The sequence below is a fragment of the Rhinolophus ferrumequinum genome, chromosome 11 (assembly GCF_004115265.2).
Source record: "Rhinolophus ferrumequinum isolate MPI-CBG mRhiFer1 chromosome 11, mRhiFer1_v1.p, whole genome shotgun sequence".
Lineage (NCBI taxonomy): Eukaryota > Metazoa > Chordata > Mammalia > Chiroptera > Rhinolophidae > Rhinolophus > Rhinolophus ferrumequinum.
In genome coordinates, this window is record NC_046294.1 from 52,292,207 (window position 1) to 52,318,245 (window position 26,039).

General features: G+C 55.3%; 2 protein-coding genes across 8 annotated transcripts in view; one reads left to right on the forward strand and one right to left on the reverse strand.

Moving 5' to 3' along the window:
* KCTD21 (potassium channel tetramerization domain containing 21) overlaps window positions 1-3,010 on the reverse strand; it is a 17,424-nt gene extending 14,414 nt beyond the window's left edge. Inside the window, exons 1-2 of one of the 5 annotated variants that reach the window (XM_033120816.1) lie at window positions 2,772-3,010; window positions 824-975 (exon numbers count right to left, since the gene is read on the reverse strand). Coding sequence is in view for 1 of the 5 variants with exons in the window: in XM_033120813.1 (XP_032976704.1) it covers window positions 1,663-1,722 (60 nt within the window). In the remaining 4 variants the exon portion in view is untranslated. Of the gene's footprint in view, window positions 1-823; window positions 1,625-1,662; window positions 1,750-1,935; window positions 2,072-2,771 lie in introns of those variants that run through there. The other 4 variants (XM_033120817.1, XM_033120813.1, XM_033120815.1 and 1 more) reach the window with 4 other exon arrangements.
* On the forward strand, window positions 2,176-25,829 carry USP35 (ubiquitin specific peptidase 35). 3 transcript variants are annotated; one of them, XM_033120807.1, is made up of 11 exons: window positions 2,176-2,497; window positions 8,556-9,238; window positions 10,328-10,460; window positions 11,991-12,120; window positions 12,512-12,613; window positions 14,165-14,323; window positions 18,486-18,679; window positions 19,995-20,088; window positions 21,025-21,131; window positions 21,602-22,868; window positions 23,826-25,829. In XM_033120807.1, exons 2-11 carry the CDS (start codon window positions 8,566-8,568, stop codon window positions 23,991-23,993), a joined length of 3,027 nt encoding a protein of 1,008 aa, XP_032976698.1. In that variant the 5' UTR covers window positions 2,176-2,497; window positions 8,556-8,565; the 3' UTR covers window positions 23,994-25,829. The 3 variants fall into 3 exon arrangements, with proteins under 3 accessions (XP_032976698.1, XP_032976700.1, XP_032976699.1); XM_033120809.1 differs by lacking the exon at window positions 2,176-2,497 and adding an exon at window positions 5,018-5,185; XM_033120808.1 differs by lacking the exon at window positions 2,176-2,497 and adding an exon at window positions 5,949-5,968.
* Window positions 25,830-26,039: the final 210 nt, after the last annotated feature.

Here is a 26,039-nt window from a genome sequence, read left to right on the forward strand (position 1 = left end):
GGCCCTCTCCTACCTCTGTAAGTTGGTACCTGCTATCCCTTCTGCCAGCACTGTGAAGGCTAATCCCATTCATCTGCCAGGCCTCTCAGCTGGCATTCATTCCTTCCTCTTCTGCATCTCCAGGGGGTTGTACTTTCACCCCCTACCCAGGCCCATTTTACTTAAGTAGGTGGGTGCCTGGCCACCCTGTTGGCGCGGGGATCTCCCCTCTCTGTACCCACAGAAGCAGGTAGGGGGAGGGGAAGAAATTGCTTCTCCTGTGGAGTCAGATCCATTTTCCTCATCCCAGACTGATTGTCACATACCAATAGGGAGGTTTATCACCCTCTCCGGAATTTTCAATTTGGAATCTAAGACAACAGGGCAAGGCCCAGGTGACCGCCTGGAAATAAATGCAAGAACCCCCACGGTGTAGGAGAAGGACAGAACATGGTTGGGTAAATCTCAAGGATGACAGTGCTCAGAGTCAGCAGTGTCTCCCAATAAAGCAGATGCGACTTCCCTACCTACTCAGCCCACCAGCGTAAAGACTGGCTCACAGCCCTGGGGACTGGATGGGGGCACCACCCTTCACCTCCCCTTCCTGGCCTCCCTATACCCAACAGCTGCCTGTCTTTAGCTGTTTGGCCCAGTTCATCTCTAAGAAGGTCACAGGCTGCTCCATTATCCCCACAGCCCACCCAGTAGGGGCAAAAGGTGTCACACATGGGCCCTGGAGTCAGCTGCCCAATAGCCCCAAGGACAGGGAACGGTAGGCTGGAGGAGGGAAGCCTCTGACCTGGCAACCTGACTTCCCCATTTGCACAGCAAAGTATTCTCTCACCTGTTACAGAGTCCCAACAACCATTTTCATTCCCCATCCTGTTCCAGAATGTTCTTTCATTCTCTCAGCTCACTCTCAGGCTTCATCTTGGAATTTTCCTCAGGCAGAAGCACCCTATTTCAACCACTCTCTTCCTTATGGTTTTCCTGCTCCTAACAATTATAATTTATAAACAAAGGTCTTTTAAATCCATCTCATTTCATCCTCACAACCACAGAAGCATTGCCTTACAGGTTGGCATTCAGAAGGGCTGAGGAAGCTGGTCCAGTCACACAAACTGAGAAGGGCAGGGCATCAACTTCTTTTTCTTCCCTGCCACCCATTCTAGACTAAACCTCTGCCTCCCTGCAGTGCAGGAAAAAAAAGCAGGGTCTTCGGAGCAAGGAGGTCTGGGTGGTTTTGGGCAAGTCACTTCACTTCTCTGAGCATTTTCCTCACCTGTAAACAGGTATGGTGACGCCTTTACAGGTTGTAAGAGTTAAATGAGATCAACTCAGGGTGTGACGCATGGAGTTCAAGGGTTGGGCTCTTTATTTCTAGCCAGAAGGACAGGAAGGTGTTCTGTGCATCCCAAGGTATTTGCCCACCGTGGCACCCTCTTGCCCACATTATACCAGCGCTGCCGGCACTGGGCTTTCCAGGGCTGGGAGGCGTCCTTTTCATATTTTTGTCTCCGCCCCTCCGTCCTCAATGCTTTTCGGCCCATTCCACCCAGTCCAATCCAGGCCTGCCGCATCGGCTTTCTCAGCACCCACTCCCCACTCGGGGAGCGCCCCTCCGACCTCACGCACAGACTCCCGCATTCACCTAGAGCCTCCGCCTCTCCTTGCCCCACCTACCAGAGACTCCTCCCAACAGTCTCGACCCTCGTTATCCGGGCTTTTCCCTATCATCACCATCCATTCCAGCTCCTTCCACCAGCTCCGCCCTCTTTCCTCGATAAGCGCGCCCTCCCTTGCTGCCACAAGCGTCACCATCCCCATCGCACAGATGAGAATGGCGAGGCTAGGGTAGGCTAGATGACCTCTCATGGTAGGACAGGTACCCGGGTGGGCGCGCGCCCCTTCACCGGCTGACCCTAAGCCCCGCGACCCCGGCCACGCCGCACCCACCTCCTGCCCTGGCTCTGCAGCCTCCCCTTCGCGGGCGGCCAGCGCAGCTTTTGCGAGGGGGGCGAAGGGCTGGAGCCCAGCTTAGGGGCGTGGCGGCGCGGGACCCGCGCGGGGCGCTCCCGGACTTGTAGTTCTCTCTGGGTTCTTTGTGGCTAGGTGCCCCGAGCGCGAACTCCATCTCCCAGGAGGCGTTGCGGTGGGCCGTCAAGCTCCCCACCCCGCCCCCGCCAGCGCTCACGCCGGCTGGCCTTAAAGTGGACGCGGCTTGAGTGGCGGTTCGCGGGGTGGCCCCCCGCTCGGGCTCCGCCCTGTTTCCCGCACCTCGCCCCTCCCCCCGCTTCGTCCCGCAGCCCCGCGGCTGCGCCTGTGATACAGACTTGTGCAGAGAGGGGTGGGGAGGTTGGACGTCGCAGTGGAAGGAGCATCCCTGCGGTCTGGGACCTGGCGGAGGGCGTCCTCACTCCGGGGGGAGCTGAGGACCCGCCCTGACCTGGCCTGGCCTAGCCTATTCCTGCCCTGCCCAGGAGCCGGGTCTGAGGCGGGGGCCACTGGGGTCCCAGAGGTAAGCGAGCTGGGAGGCATGTGTGCCGATTGGGGGGAAGCAGTATCTGCACCCTGGATGTTGGAGAGCTCTGGACACCGGCATAGGGCTCTGAGGGCTCGGGGTTGGGAAGCGAAAGGTCTGGGTGCATCCTGGGCCTCGCTGTGTGACCTTGGGTGAGTAGCTGCCCCTCTCTGGGCCTCAAACACCTTCATCAAGTGTGTATGGAGGTGATCCTGCTCCCGCTCCCCTCACGGCTGAGGGCACCAGTGCCCAGTAATACCAAGAAGCTCACCTGCCTTTCTCGGGTCCCGCAGCTTCAGCCTGGGTTAGGAGCAGGTGCACTGCTAAAACTGGAGGGAGGGGTGGCTTGGAGCCCGGATACAAACTGGGGGCCCAAGAGTCCGCCTCCGCTTGGAATGGGCTTCTGCTATTCTCAGCCTCCGGCTCAGGAGTACTGCCCTCTACGAGAGCTCAGTGAACAGGAGACCCTGATGTGTCAGCCCGGTGCCCGCCCTTCCAGAAAACCAGGGGTGTGGGTGGGGACTCAGCCATTCAGAGGTATGTGAGGGTGGCTCCCAGCGGAGATGCATGAGTGGTGGGTTCCTGAAAAGGGCATATATGCTTCCATCCTCTTCCCCTCTCGCCCCCCACCCCCCCGCTCCCCCCCCCCCCCGCATACCTCTTCATTAAAAGAGCAGTTTTGTTTTTTTTGTTGTTGTTTTTTAACCAGTAAAACCCCGTTTTACCTTTCTTTCCAGGAGATAGTTTGGTGGCTCAGATGAGGGCCTCACAGTAGTAGGGCAAGGGGCTCCTTCCCAGGGCTGCCTGGGGTAGAAGTTTGGTTAAAAAATACACAGAGAGATGCTGCTGCTCAGAGACTTGGGGGGCCAGGGATGGAGGGACTTCTGGTTGTGGGGAGAGATGAGGGTCAGAGAGGGCGGAAATGGGCTCCGTAACTCCCTGGTGCTGAGCTGGGCTTGGAGGGGCTGCTGTGCCCTGGGGGAGGGAGGGGTGAGTGAGACCTTGAAGCCCCCTCACCTGTCCCTTGAAATTCTGTGAGCTTTTGACTTGAGGGTTAACAGGGAAGTTTTGTTTTTCCTTCAGCTTTGGTTTGAGTCATTTCTAGAATGGCTAGAGCCTCACTCAGCCCCTCCCAGTGACTTCTGGAGGGGCGTTCTTGGCTGGTGTTTAAGAGTCTCAGAGTTGTGGATATAGGAGACCAGACCTGGGCAGATGTGGGGGCGGTGACCGGACAAAGGGTTAGGCCAGTCCCTAGAAGGTGCTTTTTTGGTCATAGTCTCGGTTTTATCTCATTTTACTATCACATGTGTCTTGTTGGTCATTTGGCACTCCTTCGCCTGTGCCTGGTCCTGTGTTGGGCACTGGCAAGATAGGGCGATTGGACCTATTTCCTACCAAAGGAAGGTGGGGGAGGTAGACATACAGTCCAACGACACTGCTGAGGGATGAGAGAAGAGGGCTTCGGGAAGCCAGCATTCAGAGACTTGGACTGCAAGGAAGTTAAGCTAGGCTTCCCAGAGGAGGGGGCATGTGACCTGAGCATTGAAGGAGTCGGAATTAACCAGGAGAGAGGAGGGGGGAGCCTTCTCTCAGCAGAGAGGACATCACCAAAGTTGGCCAGCAGGAAAAGCCCAAATTCCTGTAGATTCATCACTGAACGGTGTTTGTCAAGTTCCTCCCACCCCTGCCCCACGTCAGCTAAGTGTCCCAGAAAGGGCTTGAAGGCCAAGCTCCGGAGTTTGGACCTTTACCTGAAGGTGCTGGGAGCCTTGAGAGTTCCCAGCAGGGGCATGGCAAGATGAAGCTTACAGTCTAATGAGATTAATCTGATGATATGTGCAGCGTGGGCCAGACAGAGCAGGAAAGGATGAGGAAGCTTAGGGCATGGGGGCAGGGCCAGGCGTTGTACACACACACACACACACACACACACACACACACACACACACGGTGCTTGGGGGTGATGGAAATGAGTCATGCTCCACCACACAGGAACAGAGACCAATCAATACTCAGCAGAAATGCAGAGGGTCATCTGAGAGGGACAGATAACGGGATCTGGGCGTCCAGGGGCGGGAGCATAATTTTGCTGTGTGCGTACTGTGTGCCCTGTGGAGGACTGGGTGCTGCTGGGACTCGGAGGCTGTCACGCCAGCAGTGAGAGGTGTAAGCCTAGGGCTTGGGAAGGAGCAGCAGCATTGGCTGGGAAAGGACGGGGCGGTCATCTTCCATTTTGGGGTTCAGAGGCTCCGAGAGGTGAAAGAGTACCAACCTTGTGTTTGGGGCCACCGTGGAGGGTAGTGGCTGGGCTAGAGGCAAAGCCTGGACTGTTGTCTTGCAGGAAACGTGCCTCTATTGGAGGACGGATTGTGGGAGGGGATGAGGAGACTGGTGTGGAGACTATTGCACTAGTCCAGGAAAGAAGTAAAGAGCAGCTGATCTTGGGTGGGCCTGGGGCTCGGGGAGACGGCGGAAACGAAAGTTGGCAGTGAGGGCTAATGGGTGAAATTCCTTATGGAATCAGCAAGATCAGGAGTGTGTCTCCTTGTCTCCTTCCCTGACAGTGTCTGTTTCACCCCAGTGCCAGATGACCCAGGAATAGATTTGTGACTGCCCCAGCCTTCATCTGCTTTATACCTTGTCCCAGCCCCATCAGTGGCAGGTGGAATGGTCCCCATTTTCCAGGTGAGAAGGCTGAGGAGCCTGGCAGGGACTCGCCCAAGGTCACCTGGTGATTCTGAAGCAGAGAACCTAGGTCTCATGCTTTTAAGTCAGGCTCAGCTGACGGAGGACATGGCTGCCATTTGCTGCTGTGTTTGGCGTGGGGCAGCTGTCTCTTGGGTCAGAGCCAGCATCCATAGGCCACGTCTCCTGGTCCAGCACCTAGAGGGGTAATCCAACCTCCCCTGAAGAATGCTGGGTGCCTGCTTCTCCTGCCCCAGGGAGGCCAAGTGCAGGTTCTAACCCCACTCTGCTGAGGCTGAGTTCTTCTCCCTCGGGGATGCTTGGCTTCCCCATTCATGCCACAGGGATAACAGGCCGTGTCCTGCCTCTCTTCTGTGGCCCCTGGTGGCGTCAGGTGAGCTTTGGGCCTCTAAAACCCTTTTGCATGAATGCATGGAAGATATTATTGAGTGGGTTTGTTGGTAACTATGGTGACCGCTGACCTCAGACTGTCTGTGTGGGAGTGGGGGCAGGGAGGCAGGGCTTGCCTGGAATGGCCAGGCCATGGATTCCTAGAGGCTGCAGAGGTGGCCTTGGAGATCAGAGCTTCACGGAATGGCTCTCCTGACTAAGCCCCCAGTGGCTGGCACAAGGCATCTTATATGGTAGGAATCAGGTAGAACGATATGAAATCTGATCCTTCACTTTCATGTGGTTCAACCTGGTATCATTTATCCCCATTTTACAGAAAAGAGGCTCCTGATGTGATTTGCTCAAGGACACACAATGAGCTGCAGAACTAGAGTAAGATATGCTCAAGGTCACAGTGAAATGCAGGATTCCTCGTTTTTCGTCTTTCTTTCCACTTCCAGGGTCTGCCCTCGTCCCAGACCTCCACTTCTGCCTGCCCCATGTCTTCTTCCTCCACATCTCTCTGATTAGGGTTTCTCCTTAGCTCCCTGAGTACAGACATACCTTGGAGATATTGCGGGTTTGGTTCCAGACCACCGCAATAAAGCCAGTATTGCAGTAAAGCAAGTTGTAATCTTTTTGTTGTTGGAGGGTCTTGCCTTCAATTTGTAAAATACACAACATCTACAAAGCAAAGTGCAACAAAACGGGTATGCCTGTACCTGGGTTACTTGGTTGAAAGCATATGAAATCCACTAGTACAGAGGGCATGGGTAGGGGTTTGGGCCCCAGATGGTCTGCAGGGGAGGTTGAGCACTGCCTAGGAAAGAGAGGACCAGGGCTGAAGGGAGATGTTTTTAAAGGCACGTTGAAAGGCCTTTTGAGATTACGCGTTGCCTCGGCACTCTTTGCCAACACCTCTGCCTCCACGGTCAGACCGGAAGCTGCCTAGAGCAAGGGCTTTGCTTCTGATGTGAAGGACGCTGATGTTTTCTGAGCACTTCCTTGTGCCCAACAGCATGGCAAGGACTTTGTATTTGTCTTCACAACAATCCTGCAGCGGGGAAACAGGCTCAGAAAACATAAGTAACCTAGATGGTAAGCAGAATGCATCCCAAGTGAATCTCATTCAGAGTAAAAAAAGCAGAATCGAACACACGACTTCAGGAGGCTTGGAGTGGGCCCTGGGCCCATGAACCTGTGCTGAGTGCCCAGGTGATTATAAGGCCAGTGCTGGGGCACCACTGACCTGTGCCCTGGCTACACCTACAGTAATCTCTTCAGAGGCACTCAGGCTGCAGTGATTGGCATAGGAGATGCTGGCCGCTGAGAAATAAGCCTCAATCCCCACCCAGCCGAGCTCACAGCCTGTTAAGACAGAGACTTAAACCAATGGGCCCGTTGCATTGTGACACAGGCAGTGGTGGAAGGCTGGTCTTGGCCAAGAGCTAGGACAGAGGAGAGAGAGTGTCTGCATAGGGCACATAGCTGGGGTCCCACAGTATTTGTGGTTCTGAAGGAAAGTTTCTGGCCCCTCCTCTAGGAAAGTTCTTGTTTATGTTCCACCAACTCCAGGTCTCAATCATAGTTCTTATTTTACTGAGTCAATAAGTTTAAATGCCTACTGTGTGCCAGGCACTGGACTAGGTGCTGGGGACACCGTGGTGAACAAAACCTGATGTGGTTCCTGCCCTCAGGGCTCTGTAGGCGTACCTCGGAGATACCTGCAGAATCGGCCCCAGACCACTGCAATAAAGCAAGTTGTAAGCTTCTTGCTGGTGGAGGGGGTCTTGCCCTCCGTTTGCAAAAGCCAGATCTGTGAAGCGCTCTTAAGTGAAGCACAATACAGGCGTGCCTGCATACTCGTCCAGTAGAGGAGGAGGCCGACTCCAGTCAAGTCGTCATGATAAATGCTAGGAAGGGGATGGGATGCTTTGAAGTTGTTAACAGGCATTGGACCCAGGCAGGAAGGTCGGGCCAGACTTCCTGGAGGAAGTGAGTTTGAGCTGAGGTCTGCAGGGAGAGCCAAGCTAGGAGGGGATGGTAGAACACGTGCAAAGGGCCCAGTGGCAGGGAGAACACAGTGAACGAAGATAGAGGGGCTGGTGTGGGCTGAGGCTGGGGAGGCAGGCGGGGCCCTGCGTGTGCCGAGCAGAGACCGGCTGCTGCTCCAAGGAGGGGATTTGGACCCATACGCCCCTGGCACTATGTGAGTCCAGCTATGAGGGAGGAAGAGACTGCAGGCGGCTCTAGGAATCCAGGGTGAGGGATGAAGTGATGCCTGGAGGTCCAAGGCTGTTCTCACTGAGGACAGCGTGTTTGAGGTGGGCTTTGAAGGAAAGCAGTTTGCCTGGTTGTGTGTGTGGTGGTGGTGGAGGTCTTGGGAGAGAGGATGTTTCAGGCAAAGGCACAGCGTACGCACAGAAGGGCAGTCTTGGAAAGCTGTAGGTCATTTGAGAAAGAGCAAGAAGCCAGTTGGGGGCAGAATAAAGTGTGCAAGGGATCTTGGGAAGATCTGTTGGCCCTCCCTTGGGGCTCTAAGTCCTCCTTCCCTGGAGGTGTGGGGTGTGTGGGTGTGTGTGTCCTATTTCATCTGTACCACAGGATATGACTTGGGCAAAACTCTGGACAGCAGCTTCTAGATCTAGTTCTTACCTGCCCCAAGAGTGGGTGAGGTCAGCAGGGAAGCCTGGGAAGAGAAGGGCAAAGGGGTGAGAGGTGGAGGAGAGCTCAACTGTTGCCTTTGGGAGATTAAAGACGCACATCAGGCATACCTACAACACACTAGGGCTTTTTATATGCCAGACATTGTGCTTTACCTCATTATGACACTTCCCAGCGAGGTAGGTATCCTTGCCACATCTCACAGATGAGGAAACGGAGGCCCAGAAAGGTAGAATTGCTTGCCCAGCACGCAGGGGAACACATGGGGTAATGGAGCTGCCAGGCAGAGTGTGAACCTGCGCCCTGTTCCCTGCAGCGCGGCCGCCATGGACAAGATTCTGGAGGCGGTGGTGACGTCGTCATACCCGGCAAGCGTGAAGCAAGGGCTGGTACGGCGCGTGCTGGAGGCGGCGCGGCAGCCGCTGGAGCGGGAGCAGTGCCTGGCGCTCCTGGCCCTGGGCACGCGCCTCTACGTGGGCGGCGCCGACGAGCTGCCGCGCCGCGTGGGCTGCCAGCTGCTGCACGTGGCCGGCCGGCACCATCCAGATGTCTTCGCTGAGTTCTTCAGCGCGCGCCGCGTGCTGCGCCTGCTGCAGAGTGGCGCCGGCCCGCCGGGGCCCCGCGCGCTCGCCTGCGTGCAGCTCGGTCTGCAGCTGTTGCCGGCGGGGCCCGCGGCTGAAGAGGTGTTCGCGCTGCTGCGGCGCGAGGTGCTGCGCACCGTCTGCGAGCGCCCGGGGCCCGCGGTCTGCGCGCAGGTGGCCCGGCTGCTGGCGCGGCACCCGCGCTGCCTGCCCGATGGCCCGCACCGCCTGCTCTTCTGCCAGCAACTGGTGCGTTGCCTCGGCCGCTTCCGCTGTCCCGCCGAGGGCGAGGAGGGTGCAGTGGAGTTCCTGGAGCAGGCCCAGCAAGTGAGCGCGCTCCTGGCGCAGCTGTGGCGTGCGCAGCCTGCTGCCATCCTGCCCTGCCTCAAGGAGCTGTTCGCCGTCATCTCGTGCACAGGTGCGTGTGCTCGGGGGCGGGGGCGGGAGCTCGCGCGCGCCGAGGTCCTGGATGCATGCCTGGGCAGGTGGCGCTCGTGCACATTCTTCTGCTTGGCGTGCTCGCGTAGGTGTGGTATGTGTGAGCCAGGGGCAAATGCACAGGTGGGGGAAGCTATGTTCCAACATTTAGTTAGCAAGCCTATGCGGAGCACCTGCTGTGGGGCCTGTCCGGTGGCGGGTGCTGGGTACGCAGGGAGGAGCGGACTGCTTGGTGTGGGAAAAGGACGAACCCGAATAATCCGGCCAGAAGGAGGACCTGGAGGCTGAGCGAGACAACGGGAGGCGGGCGGGGCGGTCATCCTGCCCTGAGTCAGGTGGGTTTCTTAGCAGTGGTGACTTTTGAGCCAGATCTTGGAGAGCTGGGCAGCAGTGGGGGCAGGGTGCTCTGGGCAGGCAGACGGAAGGTCTGGAGACACAGTGCAGCCTGTCCTGTAGGTGTCACCTCTGCGGTGTAACATTTTGGTCCTCCATTGACAACTGGAACTTGGAGGATAGTATAAATAACTGAAGATAGTTCTGCGCCTTCCCTCATAGGGGAAAGGAAGATAATGGACCTGGTGGCAGGAAGAACCAAGGCCGAGTGTGTAAGGACCCGGGTCCTTAGACAATTGGACAACCAAGTTTTATAACTAAATGCTCTTTCTCACCTTTAGGCCTTTGTCTTTGTGGTTGCACCTGGAATGTCCTCCCTCCCCCCAAGTCCGCACAGGCCTCCTGCCTGCTCATGTCAGCTCCAGTGTTACCCCTTCTAAAGGCCTTGCCTGTTCACCCGCAGCTGGGGGTCAGTGCATGGGTGTGTGTGTGTGTGTGTGTGTGTGTGTGCGCGCGCCTAGCACACGGCTGGGCCCAAAGCAGTGTCAGTGGAGGTTCGATGAGTGAATGTGTTAGTTAAGATGGACTCAGGCTGTGATGCCGACGGGTGAGGACGTGGTCCTGACGTGCTCTTTGCAGAGGCCCAGCCGAGTTCGCTGGCAGCAGGAGGGCATGGGATGATGGGAGGTGGGGGGCACACGTGCCTTGCGAAGCTCAGCGCAGCCCCCTGTTCCAGAGGAGGAGCCCCCGTCCAGTGCGCTGGCCAGCGTGGTCCAGCACCTCCCGCTGGAGCTCATGGATGGCGTCGTCCGGAACCTCAGCAATGATGACAGTGTGACGGACTCCCAGATGCTGACTGCCATCAGCAGGTGTGCTGGGGGCGGGGCGGTGGTCAGGTCCCTCTCCCTTCTGGAAGCCTCGTCCTCTGGGTGGGTGCTGGGCTAGCCTAATGTCAGAGGGCCCAGGCCCTCACGCTTCTTCATTCATCAGTCCTTTCTTGAGCCTTGCTTTGTGCCTGGCCCAGGGCTGGGTGTGGGAGACACAGAGTGCCCTGCCCTAGGATGCTGTCAGGCGGGGTATCAGCTGTGAGGCCCTGGACAGGTCAGTGAACTCTCTGAGCCTCAGTTTCCCATTCTGTAATAGCAAATGTGGATGGTGGTGAAAAAAGTTGTCAGGCTGCCAGAGAGTCATAGTAGAAGGTGAAGGTACTTAGTCATTGCTTTCTGAGTTCTACCAGCATGACAAACAGTTTGGCTGCTTTTTAGCTCACAGAGCTCTCTTGCGTCCCCCATCTCATTTGGACGTCATTGAGCCTGTGATCGAGCCACACTTGCCCATTCAGTGATTCCGGAATCTGCTGCCTCCCCTCCTGCCTGCGGGCTTTTGGCTCTGCACACCCCCTTCACCTGGCATGCCTCCCCTTGCCATTTTTTTCATACCCACGTGCAAATCCACTGTCTCCATTGGGCCATCCTAGATTCTTTGTCTTTAGTGGGTAAGAGGGTGGCCTCTAGAGGTAAGCTGCCTGGGTTCAAATCCTGGCTCGACCACTTCTTGTCTGTGTGACTTTTGGGCAAGTTATTCAATTTCTGTATGCTTCAGCTTCCTTATCTATAAGTTGTGATCGAATCCATCGATGGATGGATGGATGGATGATCGAATCCATCTTATAAGATTGTTTTGAGGATTAAGTTAGATAAAATCGGATAATACATGTAAAATGCTTAGAAGCTATTATAGTTACTGTTACTTTGGTCTCCATTGTTTTGCCTCGTTAATAGTATGGTGTACCGAGTATAAAAATAATCGTGACATTTTCGTGAGCACCTACTAGGTGGCAGCTTCAAGCTCTGTGAATACAGACATTACATTGTGGGGGTCAGACGGGTTAATACGTGTAAGGCAGTGCCTGGCACAGAGTGAACGCTAAGGAAGTGTTAGCTATCGTTAGCTCTTTTAATCCATACTACAACCCTGCTGTTGGTAGGCATTGTTCCCATGTTACACAAGAAGAAACGGGGGCTCAGAGAGTAAGTGACTTGTTCCAGGTCACAAGCCATGGTTTGGGGAGCCAGAGCTTTTGGCCCGGGGACTGTGTTCCTCCTGCCGTTGGGGTCTAGGCAGAGGCACCCCCCAAACCCCATTCTTCTACTGCAGCCAGTGTATATGGGGGTGAGGTTTGGGGTGCTGAGAGGGCCTGGCTCCCCTCCTGCTGGACTTGGAGCGCTCGTCTCTGCCTGGTGCCTTACTGGGCTCAGTGGATATTCTGGGACCCCGGGGCTGCCCTGTGCAGGTGTGAGCAGTGTAGGGCCTCGGGACATGGTGGCCAGTCCCCGGGCTGCCCCACCCAGGCATCGGGGCCTCGATGGCCCCTGTGTCACTGTCACTCGCTTCACCAGGATGATCGACTGGGTGTCCTGGCCCCTGGGGAGGAACATTGACCAGTGGATCATTGCATTGCTGAAGGGTCTGGCTGCTGTTAAGAAGTTCAGCATCTTGATCGAGGTTTCACTCGCCAAAATTGAGAAGGTTGGTGGGCCCCTGTCCTGGCCCCTGCTATGGCTTTGCCCACTAGCCTCTTGCCAGGGGCAGTGCAGGTCTGAGGGCAGAGCACTGGCACCCCCACCAAAGCGCACTGTGACCTGGGACAATTCACTGCCTCTCTTTGGGCCTCAGGTTCCCCCATTCATTCCTCTGACTACTCATTCAAGCATGTGTATGTGACTTTTGGTGTGTCTGTCCATCCCTTAGATATCTAAGTATCTAGCTGTCCATTTCACCATCTGTCTGTCCACCCAGGCCTGTGAGCACCTCTGTTCTTGCTCAGGCCTGGGTCTGCTGCTTCAGCTCTAGCCGGTGGCTGCACTCGGCCTTGGATGGGCCAGGCCTGGGGCACTCCTGACCAGGGACTCTCTTTCAGGTGTTTTCCAAGCTTCTATACCCCATTGTCCGGGGAGCTGCTTTGTCTGTCCTCAAGTACATGCTCCTGACTTTCCAGCACTCCCATGAGGCCTTCCACCTGGTAAGGGCCCATCCCACTGCATCCCCCACTGGTTTGGCTGGAGGCCAGACATGCTGTTTCTGTTGGGGTTAAGGGGTTGGGGCTTGAAGGCCAAGCCTTCGAAGCCCTGGATGTTAGGACTGCAGGATACTTGGGACCCCGATTTACAGATAGGAAGCTGAGGCCAGAGAATTTGTATGGCTTCACCACGGGCTGGTAGTGGAGCGACAGGCCTAGAATGATGGCAGTGTACGTTCCCTGGGTGCTAGCTGTGTGCCATTCACAATGCTAAAAGCAGTACATATGTTCATTCATTCAACTCCCAGAGCAACTCCTCCCAAGAAGGAGGTTCTGTCATTTTCTCCATTTTTCACTTGAGGAAACTGCAGGAAGTTGTCACTTGTCCCAGCCACATAGCTGGTGAGAAGTACGGGGAGGATTCTACCCATGTTGATCTAACTTCTGACCCAGTGCCCTTCCTGTACCCTACTGCTTGCCAGCACCCTGGTGGCCTGGCCTCCAGCTCAGGCCCCTTGCTGCTGGCTTCCGGGCCCTCCCTTGGGAAGGACAGCCTGTGGCCCTGGGAGACTGCCTTCTGAGGACTGAGATGGGGCCCTCGATTCTGATGGCCCCTGGTCAGGGCAGAAACTCCCTGCTTCCCTATTTGCTGCAGTGGGAGAAGCACAGACCCAGAGATTGAGGTACTTAGGGTTGAGTCCCGGCTCTGCTGTTTGCCAGATGTGGTGACCTTGGGCCGAGCCCTTATCTTTCAGAGCCCGAACAGGGGTGTAATCCATAGGATGGTGGGTGGGGGTCAGATGAGGTAATATTTGTCAAGAGCCTGCCACGTCCTAGGGACTTACTTGACAGATAGTGGTTCCTTTCCATCCGTCTCCTGGGCGCCCCTGCTCCCGGTTCCTGTGGCCTCTGCCCATCCCTGGGACGTTGTGGTGTGGCAGCCCCATGGGTTTGAAACTTAACTCTCCGTAGCACAGAGGAAAGAAACAGGCTTTGGATTCAGACAGACCTCATTCATACCCCAGCTTCTCCCATAACCCACGGTGAACCTCCTGGCAGGTTATGGAACCTCACGAACTTTAACATCTTTATCTAGAAAACGGGGATAATAATCACTGCCCGTAAAGTCACTGTGAGGGTGACATGCTTGACATGTATGTTTGCTGAAAGAATGATGGTGTTTGCCCCCCGGGCGGCCGCCCATGCTCCATCAGGCTGCCCGCTGGCTGGCCACGCTGCGACCCCAGCATGACTCCCAGGTGGGCAGGGGAGCCCTGCTCCTTCAGGCCTTCAGGCAGGGCCTGTTGTGAGGCTTAACAGTTGGGGCTTGGGCTCAGGCCTTCCCTGTGGAGAGGAGGGAATTATAGATCCCATTTTATGGGTGAAGAGACTGAGGCAGTGCATCCAAGGTCACAGATCTTGTAAGGAGAGTCACCTGCCTGCAGAGCTCAGAGCCCCATGTGGTCAGGGGAGCAGACGTGTCAGGGAGCTCTGAGTGTCTTCAGCAGTGACCACCTTCCCACGTCTCAGCCTAACCCCACTCTGCTCTCACAGCTTCTCCCTCACATCCCCCCCATGGTGGCCTCTCTGCTCAAGGAGGACTCTAACTCTGGCACCAGTTGCCTGGAGCAGCTGGCAGAGCTGGTCCACTGCATGGTGTTCCGGTTCCCGGGCTTCCCGGACCTGTATGAGCCTGTCATGGAGGCCATCAAGGTGAGTGACAACCCTCTATGGCTCCCTCCCCCCACTCTGACGAGAGTGTCTGTTGGGGCCTTGCTCAGGGCCATGCCACAGGTTGGGGAGCCCCCATCATTTGGTCCCTGGCTATCTCCATCACTTCCCCTGGTCCATCCTGTGCTTCAGGCACACTGAGCCATCTGCCGTTCCCTGGACGGCTCATCCTCTCTCATGACTGCTCTGAGCTTTTGCATATGCCATTCTCTCTAACCAAACCCTGGTTTTGCCTGGATCGTTCCTACAAATCCTTTAAGGCTCTACTCAAGTGTTACCTCCCTCAGGAAGCCTTCCCGGATAACTCTCAATACCTTCCTCCCCCCAGCAGGCTGGGTCAAGGTCTCTCTGGGTTCCCACAGCCTTGGGGCCTTCCTCTGTCACATGTTGTCACTCACTGTGTGTCTGTCTCTCCCACCACGATGAGCACATCACAGCAGGGATTGTTTATAATTAATTGTTCACGTGATTTTACTGATTCTGCTCTGTGCCAGGCCCAGGCTAGGAACTGGGGACACAGCCATGAGTCACCTCCATTGAGGAGCTTTCGGCCTGGGGGGGAGGTGACACACTTGTATAAAAGTAACTGATCTAAGCAGCGTATGAATTGCCCGAGAGGGTTAGCCACAAGCAGTGAGGAACCAGAGGAGGAAAAGCTCGTCTCCAGTAAGAGAAGGAGGCTACAGGGAGAAAGGCTTCAGAATTAGGTGGCTGGGTTGCTAGGACAGTAACCAACCCCTGTCGATAGCACCACATCTGACAGCGTTTTCCCGTATATTTTCTCTTCTCATGCTCACAAGAAGCCTGTCGAGCAGATACTATTGCTACTTCAGTTTCATAGATGAGGAAAATGAGATTTGGAGAGATTTGGTGACTTGTACAGAATCACGGAGCTAGTGAGAGAGAGCAGGACGGGATGGCTTGATGCAGGGCCAAGCGTGTGTGGAAGGTGTGTGGGTAGGTAGAGGCCCTTTCAGAGCCTCTCATGTGACTTCCATTTTTGTAGCCGGGCAGTCAAGTCACCTGAAAAGTGTCCCACTTACAAAATACCAGAAATGCTTGTTAAGATATAACAAACATCTTTTTAAGTACATAGCTGAACTTGCAAGAAGGTAAGGGGGAATCCCCAGGGCCAAAAAGGAAAACTGAGTTCCAGAATGGTAAGTGAGAGGTGATGCTTTCGCCCTGTGATGTGGAGGGAGGGTGGGTACGACGGCTGACCTCAGTCACGGAGTGGCTTGAGCTGATGGGCACATGCGGTGAGACTCAGGGCCCACCCCTAGAAGGGGGTTAGCACTACGAGCCCACATAAGCCAGGACCCAAGAAAGGCTTGCCCATTCACAGGAGTTGATCTAGAAAAAATATACACATGGTCCTAAATAGACATCAAGGAAACTTTTCTGGCTTGGTCTGGGCTCTGGATTGAAAAAAAAGAAATTTGCGATCAGTGGCCTGCTCTCATGTCGGTTTAAGGGTTCAAATTCATACCATCTTTGGGGTTGTGGGACCCCTAAGCTCAGAAACTAACATTAAAAGTGATCCTAAGCTTGTAATACCCAGGGTTGCCTAGTAGAAATGGAAATGAAACTGCTTTCAAGCCACAAAGATAACATTCTACTGAAGATGAGTTTTTAATACAAAAATTACAAAACATACAAGGGAATAATCTACTGTGAGTGAAAGTTGGTAACAACACACAAAACCTCTGGCATTGACTTGGATTGCCTCAGTTTTTTCAACTTAACATGAAAAAGTGTTTTTTAATAGTCAGTGTGCACCTACAAAAGCAGGGGCTTCCTTGCTAGGTAGTGAGTTCCCTGTCACGAGGTGGATGAGCAGAGGAGACGGGACTTCCATGTACTGGACGTGACTGTTACTGTTTCCTGCTGATTGTGAGCTTCTGGTGGGCAAGGGACCCCATCATTTTGGTCTCTGTGCCCAGTAAATGTCAGTGAGTGCACGTGACTGTGGTGTGAAGCCTGCTGTGAACCGGAGGAGGGAGCAGGACCCTCGGTGGGCCCTGAGGGACACCAGGGCCTGTGGTGTAGTCCAGGGGACAAGGTGAGTCTGCCAATACCTGTACCACTCAGTGTGGGGGTTTAGGCTTTATAATACAGGCATAGGTAGTGTGGGGACCCCATTTGAGAAGATCCTGGAAACCCTGCTAGAGAGAGGACAGTGGTTAGACCTTGAAGGCTGGGGCCTGGCAGAGGGCTGGGAGGTGGGAACGTGCAAGTCCAGTTTGGCGATAATGTGGTGGAGCAGAGTGGAGATCAGTAAGATCAGCAGAGCAGAGGGCTTTGAAAACCAGAGCAGATCTGGGCTTTTCAAACGCTTCTGCCAAAGGACTTGACGTCAGAGGAAGGACGGGACTCACCGCCAGTCGCCTGATGCAAGCTTAGAGTTTCTCTAATATTTTATCTCAGAGACTGAAGGATGTAGTTCATAATTATATTTGTTTTAATATAAACATACGTTTCTTCCTTGAATATTAGAGCATATGTGTCCAGGAAGGGTTGCTACTTTTGCCCCAAGGCTTGGAATACCCCTTGGTATAAGCCAGTTTGAGAGGCAAGACCACAAATTTTCTGCAGGATTTTGTTTATCAAATTTTCACATGTATTCTAGGCGTACAGAATACATATATTCTGTCTTTGTATATAGGCTCCTTTATAAATGAATACTGGAAAGTTCTCCTGAGTAGGCAGTTGTATCAGATAATGGCAGTTTCTCTGGGAGCTGTGTCCTTGCTAAGGGAGCCATTGTAAATTTCCAGTAACATTAGGAGCTTGAGAGCGATTTGGACGTTCTTGTTTTATTTTGCTAAGAGGACAAAGTTACCTGCTTTAGGAAAATGACATTTGATGTCTTTTTTTGAGTGTGGATATTTTTGCGTCTTCTGTGTGTGCGTGTGTGCATGTGTGGGGTTCTGTCTGCTTTTTCGTCTGTATTTGTTCATGTTGTGTGGAGTGGGGATGGAGAGGGAATAATCGGAAGATAAAAGAATGGTCTGCGAGAGATGACACTGAGCCTTATCGTCTTATCGGCCCTCTGGCAGCTCCTGCATTTTGTTATTATCTGTGAGAGATGTCTGACTAATCTGATAAATGATCCTGAGAAATGAATGAGAAGAAGGGTTAAACCACTGCTGGAGCCAGACCTGCAGGGGCCAGAGCATGTGCACTGGGGAGCCGTGTGCTGTCGGTGCTAAGCTGGTTTGAAGCTCTGGAGCCTTGGACAAACGTAGGGACTGTTCAGGGTCTGGAAATAAGAGCAGGGCTAGAGGAACTGTCAAGAATGTTGCCTAAGTCTATGAAGTAACTCTAATCGTGCTTAGGTACATTTCTTTAAAATGTATCATCATTAGAACCAGTGCTAATATTCTTTTAGGTGCAGCTATTTAATGTGAAAAAGGATGACAAGTGGGAAAGTGTGTAATCCCTGAGCCGGTGACTGGGGACGCGTACTTCAGACTCCTGGACCTCCCACCATTCTGCCTGTAGGCTGAAGATCCGGGGTGGGGGTGGGGCGTGCTAATTCAAAAGGCTGAGTCTGCAAATCTGAAAGTAGGAGTGTCATTGTGTGCAAGTATAGTGCGCCAAACTGACATCAGGTGGGCGTGTCCTCATTTGCCAAGGAAGGAAACTGAGGCCCAGGGAGGTTAACTGACTGAGTCACAGAGGCGCGTGGACTACCACAGCCAGACAGCTCCTGAGGATGAGAGTCGAAGTAGGACCGAGATGTCGACACCACTGGATGTGGCCTGGGGGCCAGTGCTGTCACAGCTTAGAGTCTGTCAGACCCTGGGCTCTTCTAAGAACCTACAGATTCTTCTCTGACTGCCCGTATGTCCCTGGAAAATTCTTTATCTGAGTCTCAGTTTTTTCATCTAGCAAATGGGGATTTTACCACCTTCTTGAGGCAGTTCGACATTAATCATGTAGAAGGCCCACATGTCGAGGTGAGAACCTAGAATAAGTTTGAAAGCTGGTGGCTATTCATACCCATTTCTAGAACATTTGTGGGGGAATGTGCTTGGGTGCGTGTGGGGTAGGCTGTAGTCCAGGAAGGCTTCCTGGAGGAGGTGACATTTTTAGAGCTGACCCTGGTGCCCACTCTCCTGCTGACTTGTTCTCTCCTCAGGACCTCCACGTTCCCAATGAGGACCGCATCAAGCAGCTGCTGGGGCAGGATGCCTGGACCTCACAGAAGAGCGAGCTGGCTGGCTTCTACCCCCGGCTCATGGCCAAGTCAGACACGGGCAAGATTGGTTTAATCAATCTGGGCAACACGTGCTACGTGAACAGTGTCCTTCAGGCTTTGTTCATGGCTTCTGAGTAGGTGCTGCTTTTGAATTCCCTGGGTGCCTCTGCTTCTCTCCTTTGGGCTCCCTGGCGTGTGAAGGTGGGGATGGGGGTTTGGAGAAACTGAATCATGCTTTGCATTGTTGGCAAAATTCCCTGAGGACTGTGGGTACATGAAGGACAGGAGAGCGGCCCCAGAGGTCTCCAGCCTCCCGCCAAGGCAGTAGGTCAAGACTGGATGGAAACTCGTGAGGGGGCTGCAGGCGCTGGGCTGGTAAACGTCTCTTCCCAGCACTGGATAAAAGTCAGTGAAAGTAAGCTTTGCTTCTGGCTTGTGAGGTATGACCTCGCTTTCTTCTCCGAGCTTTTGGTCCAGTAGGAGGAGGTTGGAGCTGATCTCTAGGACTTGCTAATGTGTGGCTGCTGTGCTTCTCAAACTGCCTGCTGAACTAGTTTTAGTTTTTCTAATTTCCAGTCTGCTGCAGACTTACTTTTACAAAATATAATAAAACGACTTACCAGAAAAATGATCTTATGCTTGTATGGTCGTAGCAGTGTCAAATCGCTACACAAGTTTCTAAATGCTCAATCTCTGAACTTACTTCATCACAGTCTGCTAAGTGGAGCCCACTTTGGTAGCGCTGTTCTACACAGTGGGTTTAGGTGGGAGAGATGCCTTACCCGTCCGTCCGCCCAGAGCTTCTTGTGAGAACAGGAGCTAAGCTGGGTCTGGGACTCCTCCTGTCCCAGGGAATGTGGGTGTCAGGAGGGGCTCCTTCCCATCTCCCACAGGATCAGTTGTTCACCCGTCACTGGGAGCTAGTACCCCTGCAGCATCTTCTTTGAGCATATTCCTCACATTGACCCCTGCTTCCCTCATCAGAAGGCAGGGAAACAACTTGGGGTGGGCCTCGGGGCAGTGGCAGGGGCCTTGAGAAGGGGCTGTGACTTGGAAGGTTGATGTCTGAACAAGGCCTGCTGCTCTGAAAGGGTCCGAAACCATTTCCGGGGGAAGCAGGGCAAAAGGTATGAGTGGCCAGTAATGACACTGGCATGGACTCTGGAGAATGCCAGAAAATTCCAGCCTTAGAACCTTGGGAGCACAGGACCTAGGACATTCAACTGTTTGAATCTTGGATGGGCTGTCAGAAGTGGAAGGGGCCTCAGGGATCACCTCATTGGCCACGCCCAGCTGTTCACCTCTTCCTCCTCCCTGGTCCTTGGCCCAGACTGGCGCTACAAGGGTCTGTTCAGCCTTTAGCCTGGAGGCCCCATTGCCCTCAGTACGGCTGAGTGGAGGCTCCCTGGGTGCCCTTTGCTCACACTGGACGCCTGCTTTATTTTGAAGCTTCAGACACTGTGTGCTCCGTTTGACGGAGAACAACTCGCAGCCCTTGATGACCAAACTGCAGTGGCTGTTCGCTTTCCTGGAGCACAGCCAGGTGAGTGCTGGGGTGTCGAGTGTGGTGAGGCGGAAGTTACGGTGGACACCCTTTCCACAACCTGTCTGCATCTGGCTGTAAGCCCCCACTTCCTGGTGTAAGTTGTTAAACTCCAGTCCAGGCTGGCCTGGGTTCATGGCCGAAGCCCATGGGGCTGACTGAGTGCCCTTACCCGGCAGGAGAGGGGGTGCCTTTCAAAACCCTCTCCTGTGCTGTCCATCAGCACATTCTCCCGTCAGCAGTTCAGTCCATTGCATTAGGTGTCGCTTTGTCATTTGCTGTCATTTTTGAGCAGTCACATTGCCAGGCACCCTGAGGGCCGTTTTGTTCTGTCCACTGTCTCTGCCCTCATGGCACCTAAATCCCTTGGTCAGGCATGATGCAAGGCCGTGTGGGGGCATAGGATGGGTAAGCAGCAGTTCCTGCCCTCGTGGAGCTCAGTCTGGTGGGAGACGGACCCGCAGATAACAATTACAGCTTGAATAGGGAAATGCAGTGTGTGGTGCACATGCAAGGGAGGGAACGCTGGATTCTGATGCGGAGGGGCCACTAGAAAGACATCACGGAACAGGGGACACCATAGAACAGGAGCACCTGGGACTTGAACTCTATAGCTAAGCTTCTGATAGGGAGGAAGGGAGTGTTGGCGCAAGGGAGTGAGCAAAGGCCTGGCGAGAAAGGATGAGGTGCGTCAGGGAGGAGCACATGCCTAGAGGCCCCTTCATCTCTGTGTGCCCTGCTCGTGGGCTGTGAGGACTTAGTGAGATGGATTGGGTGGAGGACCACTTGGTGGGGGTAGGACTTCGGAGAGGAGGCTGGGAAGTTTGGGGCACAGAGTTCCCAGGTGGACCCTCAGGCCTGGCACGCCACAGAGCTGGTTAGCCAGCGGCTCCTCCTCCTGCTCCTGACCCTGCCTTTCACTTGTCTTGGTCCTAGCGGCCTGCCATCTCTCCAGAGAACTTCCTGTCTGCATCCTGGACACCCTGGTTCAGCCCCGGCACCCAGCAGGACTGCTCGGAGTACCTGAAATACCTCCTGGATCGGTAAGGGAGGCCGGGCCCCGGGGAAGGCGCCGCCTCTTCAGGCTCTTTTGCCTCTTCCTGGAAATGAGGGTGCCGCATCGCAGTTGTAGAAGGCTCGGAGAAGATGTGTGCCATGAGTGTGGGGGCAAGGGCTGAGTGTGAGGGAAGTGGGGGAGATGCTGACCGGAACCGTGACCTGGGAGCGGTAAGTGTGCGTGTATACATACTGTGTTGTGCATGCCTGAGTGTGCACGTGTGTTTTCGTCACAGTTCCGGGGGCATCTGCACACAGATATGTATGTAACAGGTTTGTGTGCCTGTATGCAGTAAGTATGTAGCACGTGCACAGATGCCATTTTGCACGTGTACGTATATTGCCTGTGAATACTCCTGCATGTGTATGTGTCTAACTGTGGCCAGCTGAGTAAGGTCGGTGGCACGAATCACTAGAAGTGCATCCGTGTACGAAGAGCCTGTGCTTCCTGCTCCAGGCTGCACGAAGAGGAGAAAACGGGGACACGGATCTGCCAGAAGCTGAAGCAGTCCAGCTCGCCGTCCCCACCTGAGGAGCCCCCTGGCCCGAGTTCAACCTCTGTGGAGAAGATGTTTGGAGGCAAGATTGTGACTCGCATATGCTGCCTCCGTTGCCTCCGTGTCTCCTCCAGGGAGGAGGCCTTCACGGACCTCTCTCTCGCCTTTCCCCCCCCTGAGCGCAGTCGCCACCGCCGCCTGGGCTCAGTGATGCTCCCCGCAGAGGGCGTGGGGGCCCGGGAGCCCCCCCCACCATCCCCGGCCCCCGGCCCAAGCAGGGTGGGTCTGCGGAGGCAGAGGAAACACTGCATCACAGGGGACGCCCCCCACCCTGTCCTGGACATCGAAGGCCTGAGCTCCCAGGGACCCGGGGAGCAGAGCAGTCGAGAGGAGAAGGTGGAGAGAGATGAGGTGGCAAAGGAAGAGAGAGCAGAGGAGGAGGAAGTGCAAGAGGAGCAGAAGGAGGAAGAAAGGACCAGGGAGAAAGAAGAGAAGGAGAAAGAGGTGGAGGAGGAGAAGGGAGAGAAGGAGACTGAGAAGGAGACTGAGGAGGAGGAAGATGGCCTGGGCCCGGGGACCCCCCGGGCCACCGGCCCCTCTGCGGAGGGCTCCCGCTCCGTCCTGGATCTGGTCAATTACTTCCTGTCCCCTGAGAGGCTGACAGCAGAGAACCGCTACTACTGCGAGTCGTGTGCCTCGCTGCAGGAGGCGGAGAAGGTGGTGGAGCTGAGCCAGGGCCCGCGCTACCTCATCCTGACCCTGCTGCGCTTTTCCTTCGACCTGCGCACCATGCGGCGCCGCAAGATCCTAGATGACGTCACCATCCCGCTGCTGCTCCGCCTGCCGCTGGCTGGAGGCCAGGGCCAGGCCTACGACCTGTGCAGCGTCGTGGTGCACTCCGGAGTGTCCTCGGAGAGCGGTCACTACTACTGCTACGCCCGCGAGGGCGCCGCCCGCCCGGGCCCTGCCCTGGGGGCGGCCGACAGGCCTGAGCCCGAGCACCAGTGGTACTTGTTCAACGACACTAGGGTATCCTTCTCCTCCTTCGAGTCTGTCAGCAACATCACCTCCTTCTTCCCCAAGGACACGGCCTATGTGCTCTTCTACCGGCAGCGGCCAGGGGAGGGCGCCCAGGCCGAGCCAGCCTCCCCCCGAGGCCGGACAGAGCCCACCCTCCACAAAGACTTGATGGAAGCTATTTCCAAAGACAACATCCTCTTCCTGCAGGTGAGCAGCCCCGCCAGGACCCCTGAGCCGCGCTCCTGGGGGGCGGCCCTTCCCAGCACCACTCCTGGCTCAGAGAAGTTGTTGCTCCTCTCTGAGTCTTTTCCTTTTTTTCTCGTGCTTTCATCTGCCACTGAATGCAGGGCTATATTGGTGAGCCAGACAGATAGAACCCCTTACTTCAGAGGAACAGACATTGAATAATTATGTTATTTATCCAGTTTTCCTAAGTGTGCTGAAGGCGCAGCGTGGGGTCTGTGAGTGAAGAATCTAGTGTGAGCGAGCAGAGCGAGCGCCTCTGTGGCATCCGGCAGACCGCCCTCGCCAGTGACCGCCTCTGGCACAGGGCCTTCGACTCTTCAGTGTCAAGGGTCGTCTCAAAATACTTAGCAACTGGAACAGGAAGGGCTCTGACCAGTGGGGGCAGGGGGAGTAGCCACGCCGGGACTCATGGGCAGTCAGTGTTTCCGTAGGGAAGGCGGCACCGGGGGTGGGGACGTTCCTGCCAGGCTGAGGAGGAAGCGCTTTCCCACAGGCCAGTGTGTTCCTAGCGCCTTGAGAGGCGCGGAGCTGGACAGCCGTGCTGGGAATCCTGTGGCGAGGTCCCTGTGTGCTGGGACGTGACCTCCTGCTTCCTGGTGCCCATCAGGCCCTTGTTGGCTATTACAGCCTAGTATGAATGAGTTCCTTTCCTCCAAGGAGCTGGGATTTTAGTGGGAGGAGGAAGAGGAGCAGGAATGATTCTGAAGCCTGGATCTAGGCTGGAAGGATGGGTCCATCCCACTTAGTGTCCCATTCAGCTGGGCAGAAGCTGTGGCTCCTCTGCGCTTGGCCCTGGGGACGCAAGGCGACACTCAGAAGTGCTGTGCTGAGCCCAGCATTGGGGGAGGGCGTGAAGGGCGGATACTCGCTTCAGAGCCTGAACGTTAAGCTTCCTTTCCCACCTGCATCTGTTTCCAGGAGCAGGAGAAGGAGGCACGGAGCAGGGCGGCCTACATCTCTGCACTCCCTGCATCTCCGCGTTGGGGGAGGGGCTTTGACGAAGACCAGGATGAGGATGAAGGCTCTCCTGGGGGCTGCAGCCCTGCAGGTGGCAATGGCGGTGACTTCCACAGACTGGTCTTCTAATGTGACTACGTCCCTGGCCTGCTTCTACCTGTGGGTGTCACAGCCAACCTCACAGGAGGCCTTGACCCCTTTCTTCTGGCAGCTGGGTGGGGGCCCAGGTCCTGGGAGAGGCACCTGCCAGACGGGCTACGAAGGAGGCAGGCCCAGTCCTGAAGGCAGGCCCTTCCAAGGACTAGAAAGAAGGGTGCAGAGGGAACTTCTGGGACACCAGTCCTCAGCCTGCAGGTGACACGGAGACTCAGACACAGAGGTGAGAGCCACGCCCCTTACACTGGGCCTCCGGTCCTGGCACTGGCATCAGCCCCCTTAGGATTTCACACCCAAGTGTCCTGGTCAACTTGAAGCAGCTTAGATGCACACTGGCCTTGCCCCCCGCGCTCCCGACAGGGCTGACCGTCACAGCTCCAGTGTTTTGCCATCAAGTAGCATTTCCCTTCCAGCTCCTGTTAGACAATCCTATTACTCTATAGTATGAAAAGCAGAGTGGGATCCACGCCCTTGCACAAAGAAGTGGGCTCAGCTCTGGCTACCTCGTTTCTCTGAGGGGGTTTCAGAGGCGCGTGCGTGGGTGCCTGCACCGTTTGTCCTTGTTTTGAGAGTAGAGGTGGGAAGCACCCCGACACAGGAGCAGATACCAAGCGACAATGCATAGAGGAGAGCCAGCCCCCGTCACAGTGGGAGACCCGTAACCCCCTCGCCCTTTGCCTGCCTCAGTGCCTGAGATGCCGCCGTTTGCATCCCCGTCTGGTTGAGATGGAGAATCCTCATTTTACTGGAAATATGTGTGTTTCTCACGAAGCCATTGTCCTGAGGAACGCTGGCTGGCTCGGCTCCTCATCAGGTGGCCAGCAGAGCAGCGGCCTGGGGGCTGGTGGGGTGGGCCTGGTGATGAGTAGCCACTGACATCATGTGCCCTGACGCTGCTGTACCCCTTCTATGGAGAGGAGAGACCTGGGTCTCAAACAGGAATAAAACTAGTTCTCTGAAGCCTTTCCCACCTTAGGGTTGTCCTGGCCGCCATACCCCCGGTTTCTTGGTGTCTAGGCAGTAAGGAGGGTACACCCCTGCGCACTGACCAGTGCAACGCGCCACAGGAGGTGAAAGCACCCTCCACTGACGTGCTCCGTAAATGCAAGGTGAGGGCCCAGAGGGCAGAGGCAAGTGCCAGTGCGCTCATTCTCCGGAGAAGCAGGAGCCCGTTGCCTGTGCAGGGCTGGGTGGGTCCACAGGCTGCCCAATGGGGGGTGGGCAGGGGACTCACCAACAGTGCGGCGGAGCCTAGGACCTGGGGATGTTTTCAGACGATGGACTGTTGAGAAACAGCTACTGCTGATGCCCCGTTCCTCCTCCCTTCTCGCTGGGAACCTAGGGGTGGGTGGCCTCTCCTGGGCAGAGGCCAGGAGGAAAGATGGGACGCAGGGCCTCCCCACTAGTGCTGTCCTGCTCTTGGAGCTGGAGAGGCATGCAGGAGCCCCTTTCTGCCCGTCCCTCTGGGAGAACAAAAGTGGGGAGGCAGGGGTAGAGGTGGTGGCGTGGCCAGGGCTGGGCTTCAAGGGCTACCCGCCTGTGCTATAGGCGGAGTTGAATTTTGGTCCAAATGTCATAGACCCTTAAATGTCAGACCTCAGAGAACAGCGAAAGTGGCCGACAGTCTGTCAGAGACCAAGCCACACTCAGAATTCAGTCCCTGTCTAGGGGGTCTTTCTAAGAAAGACGAATTGGCAGGTGTTGCTACAATTACCGTTTTACACATGAGGAATACAGATTCTGAAGTAAGGAGGGTTCATTCTTGTTTCCAGCCAAGAAAAATACCGAATTCTTTACTGACTTCCTTCCTATTAAAATGAAGGTGGAGCAGACTGGCCCCGAGCCTTCCTGGGACCATGAGAGAAACCATTTTGTCATCAAGAACGTGTGGAAGCCGACACAAGGCAGCCCCCGGCTGGCGTGTGCCATCCCCCAGCCCCTCAGACGAGGCAGACTTGGCAGCCCGCTCTGGTGACTTCTAATGGACTTTATTGTTGTCCTGTTCCAACACCACAGTAA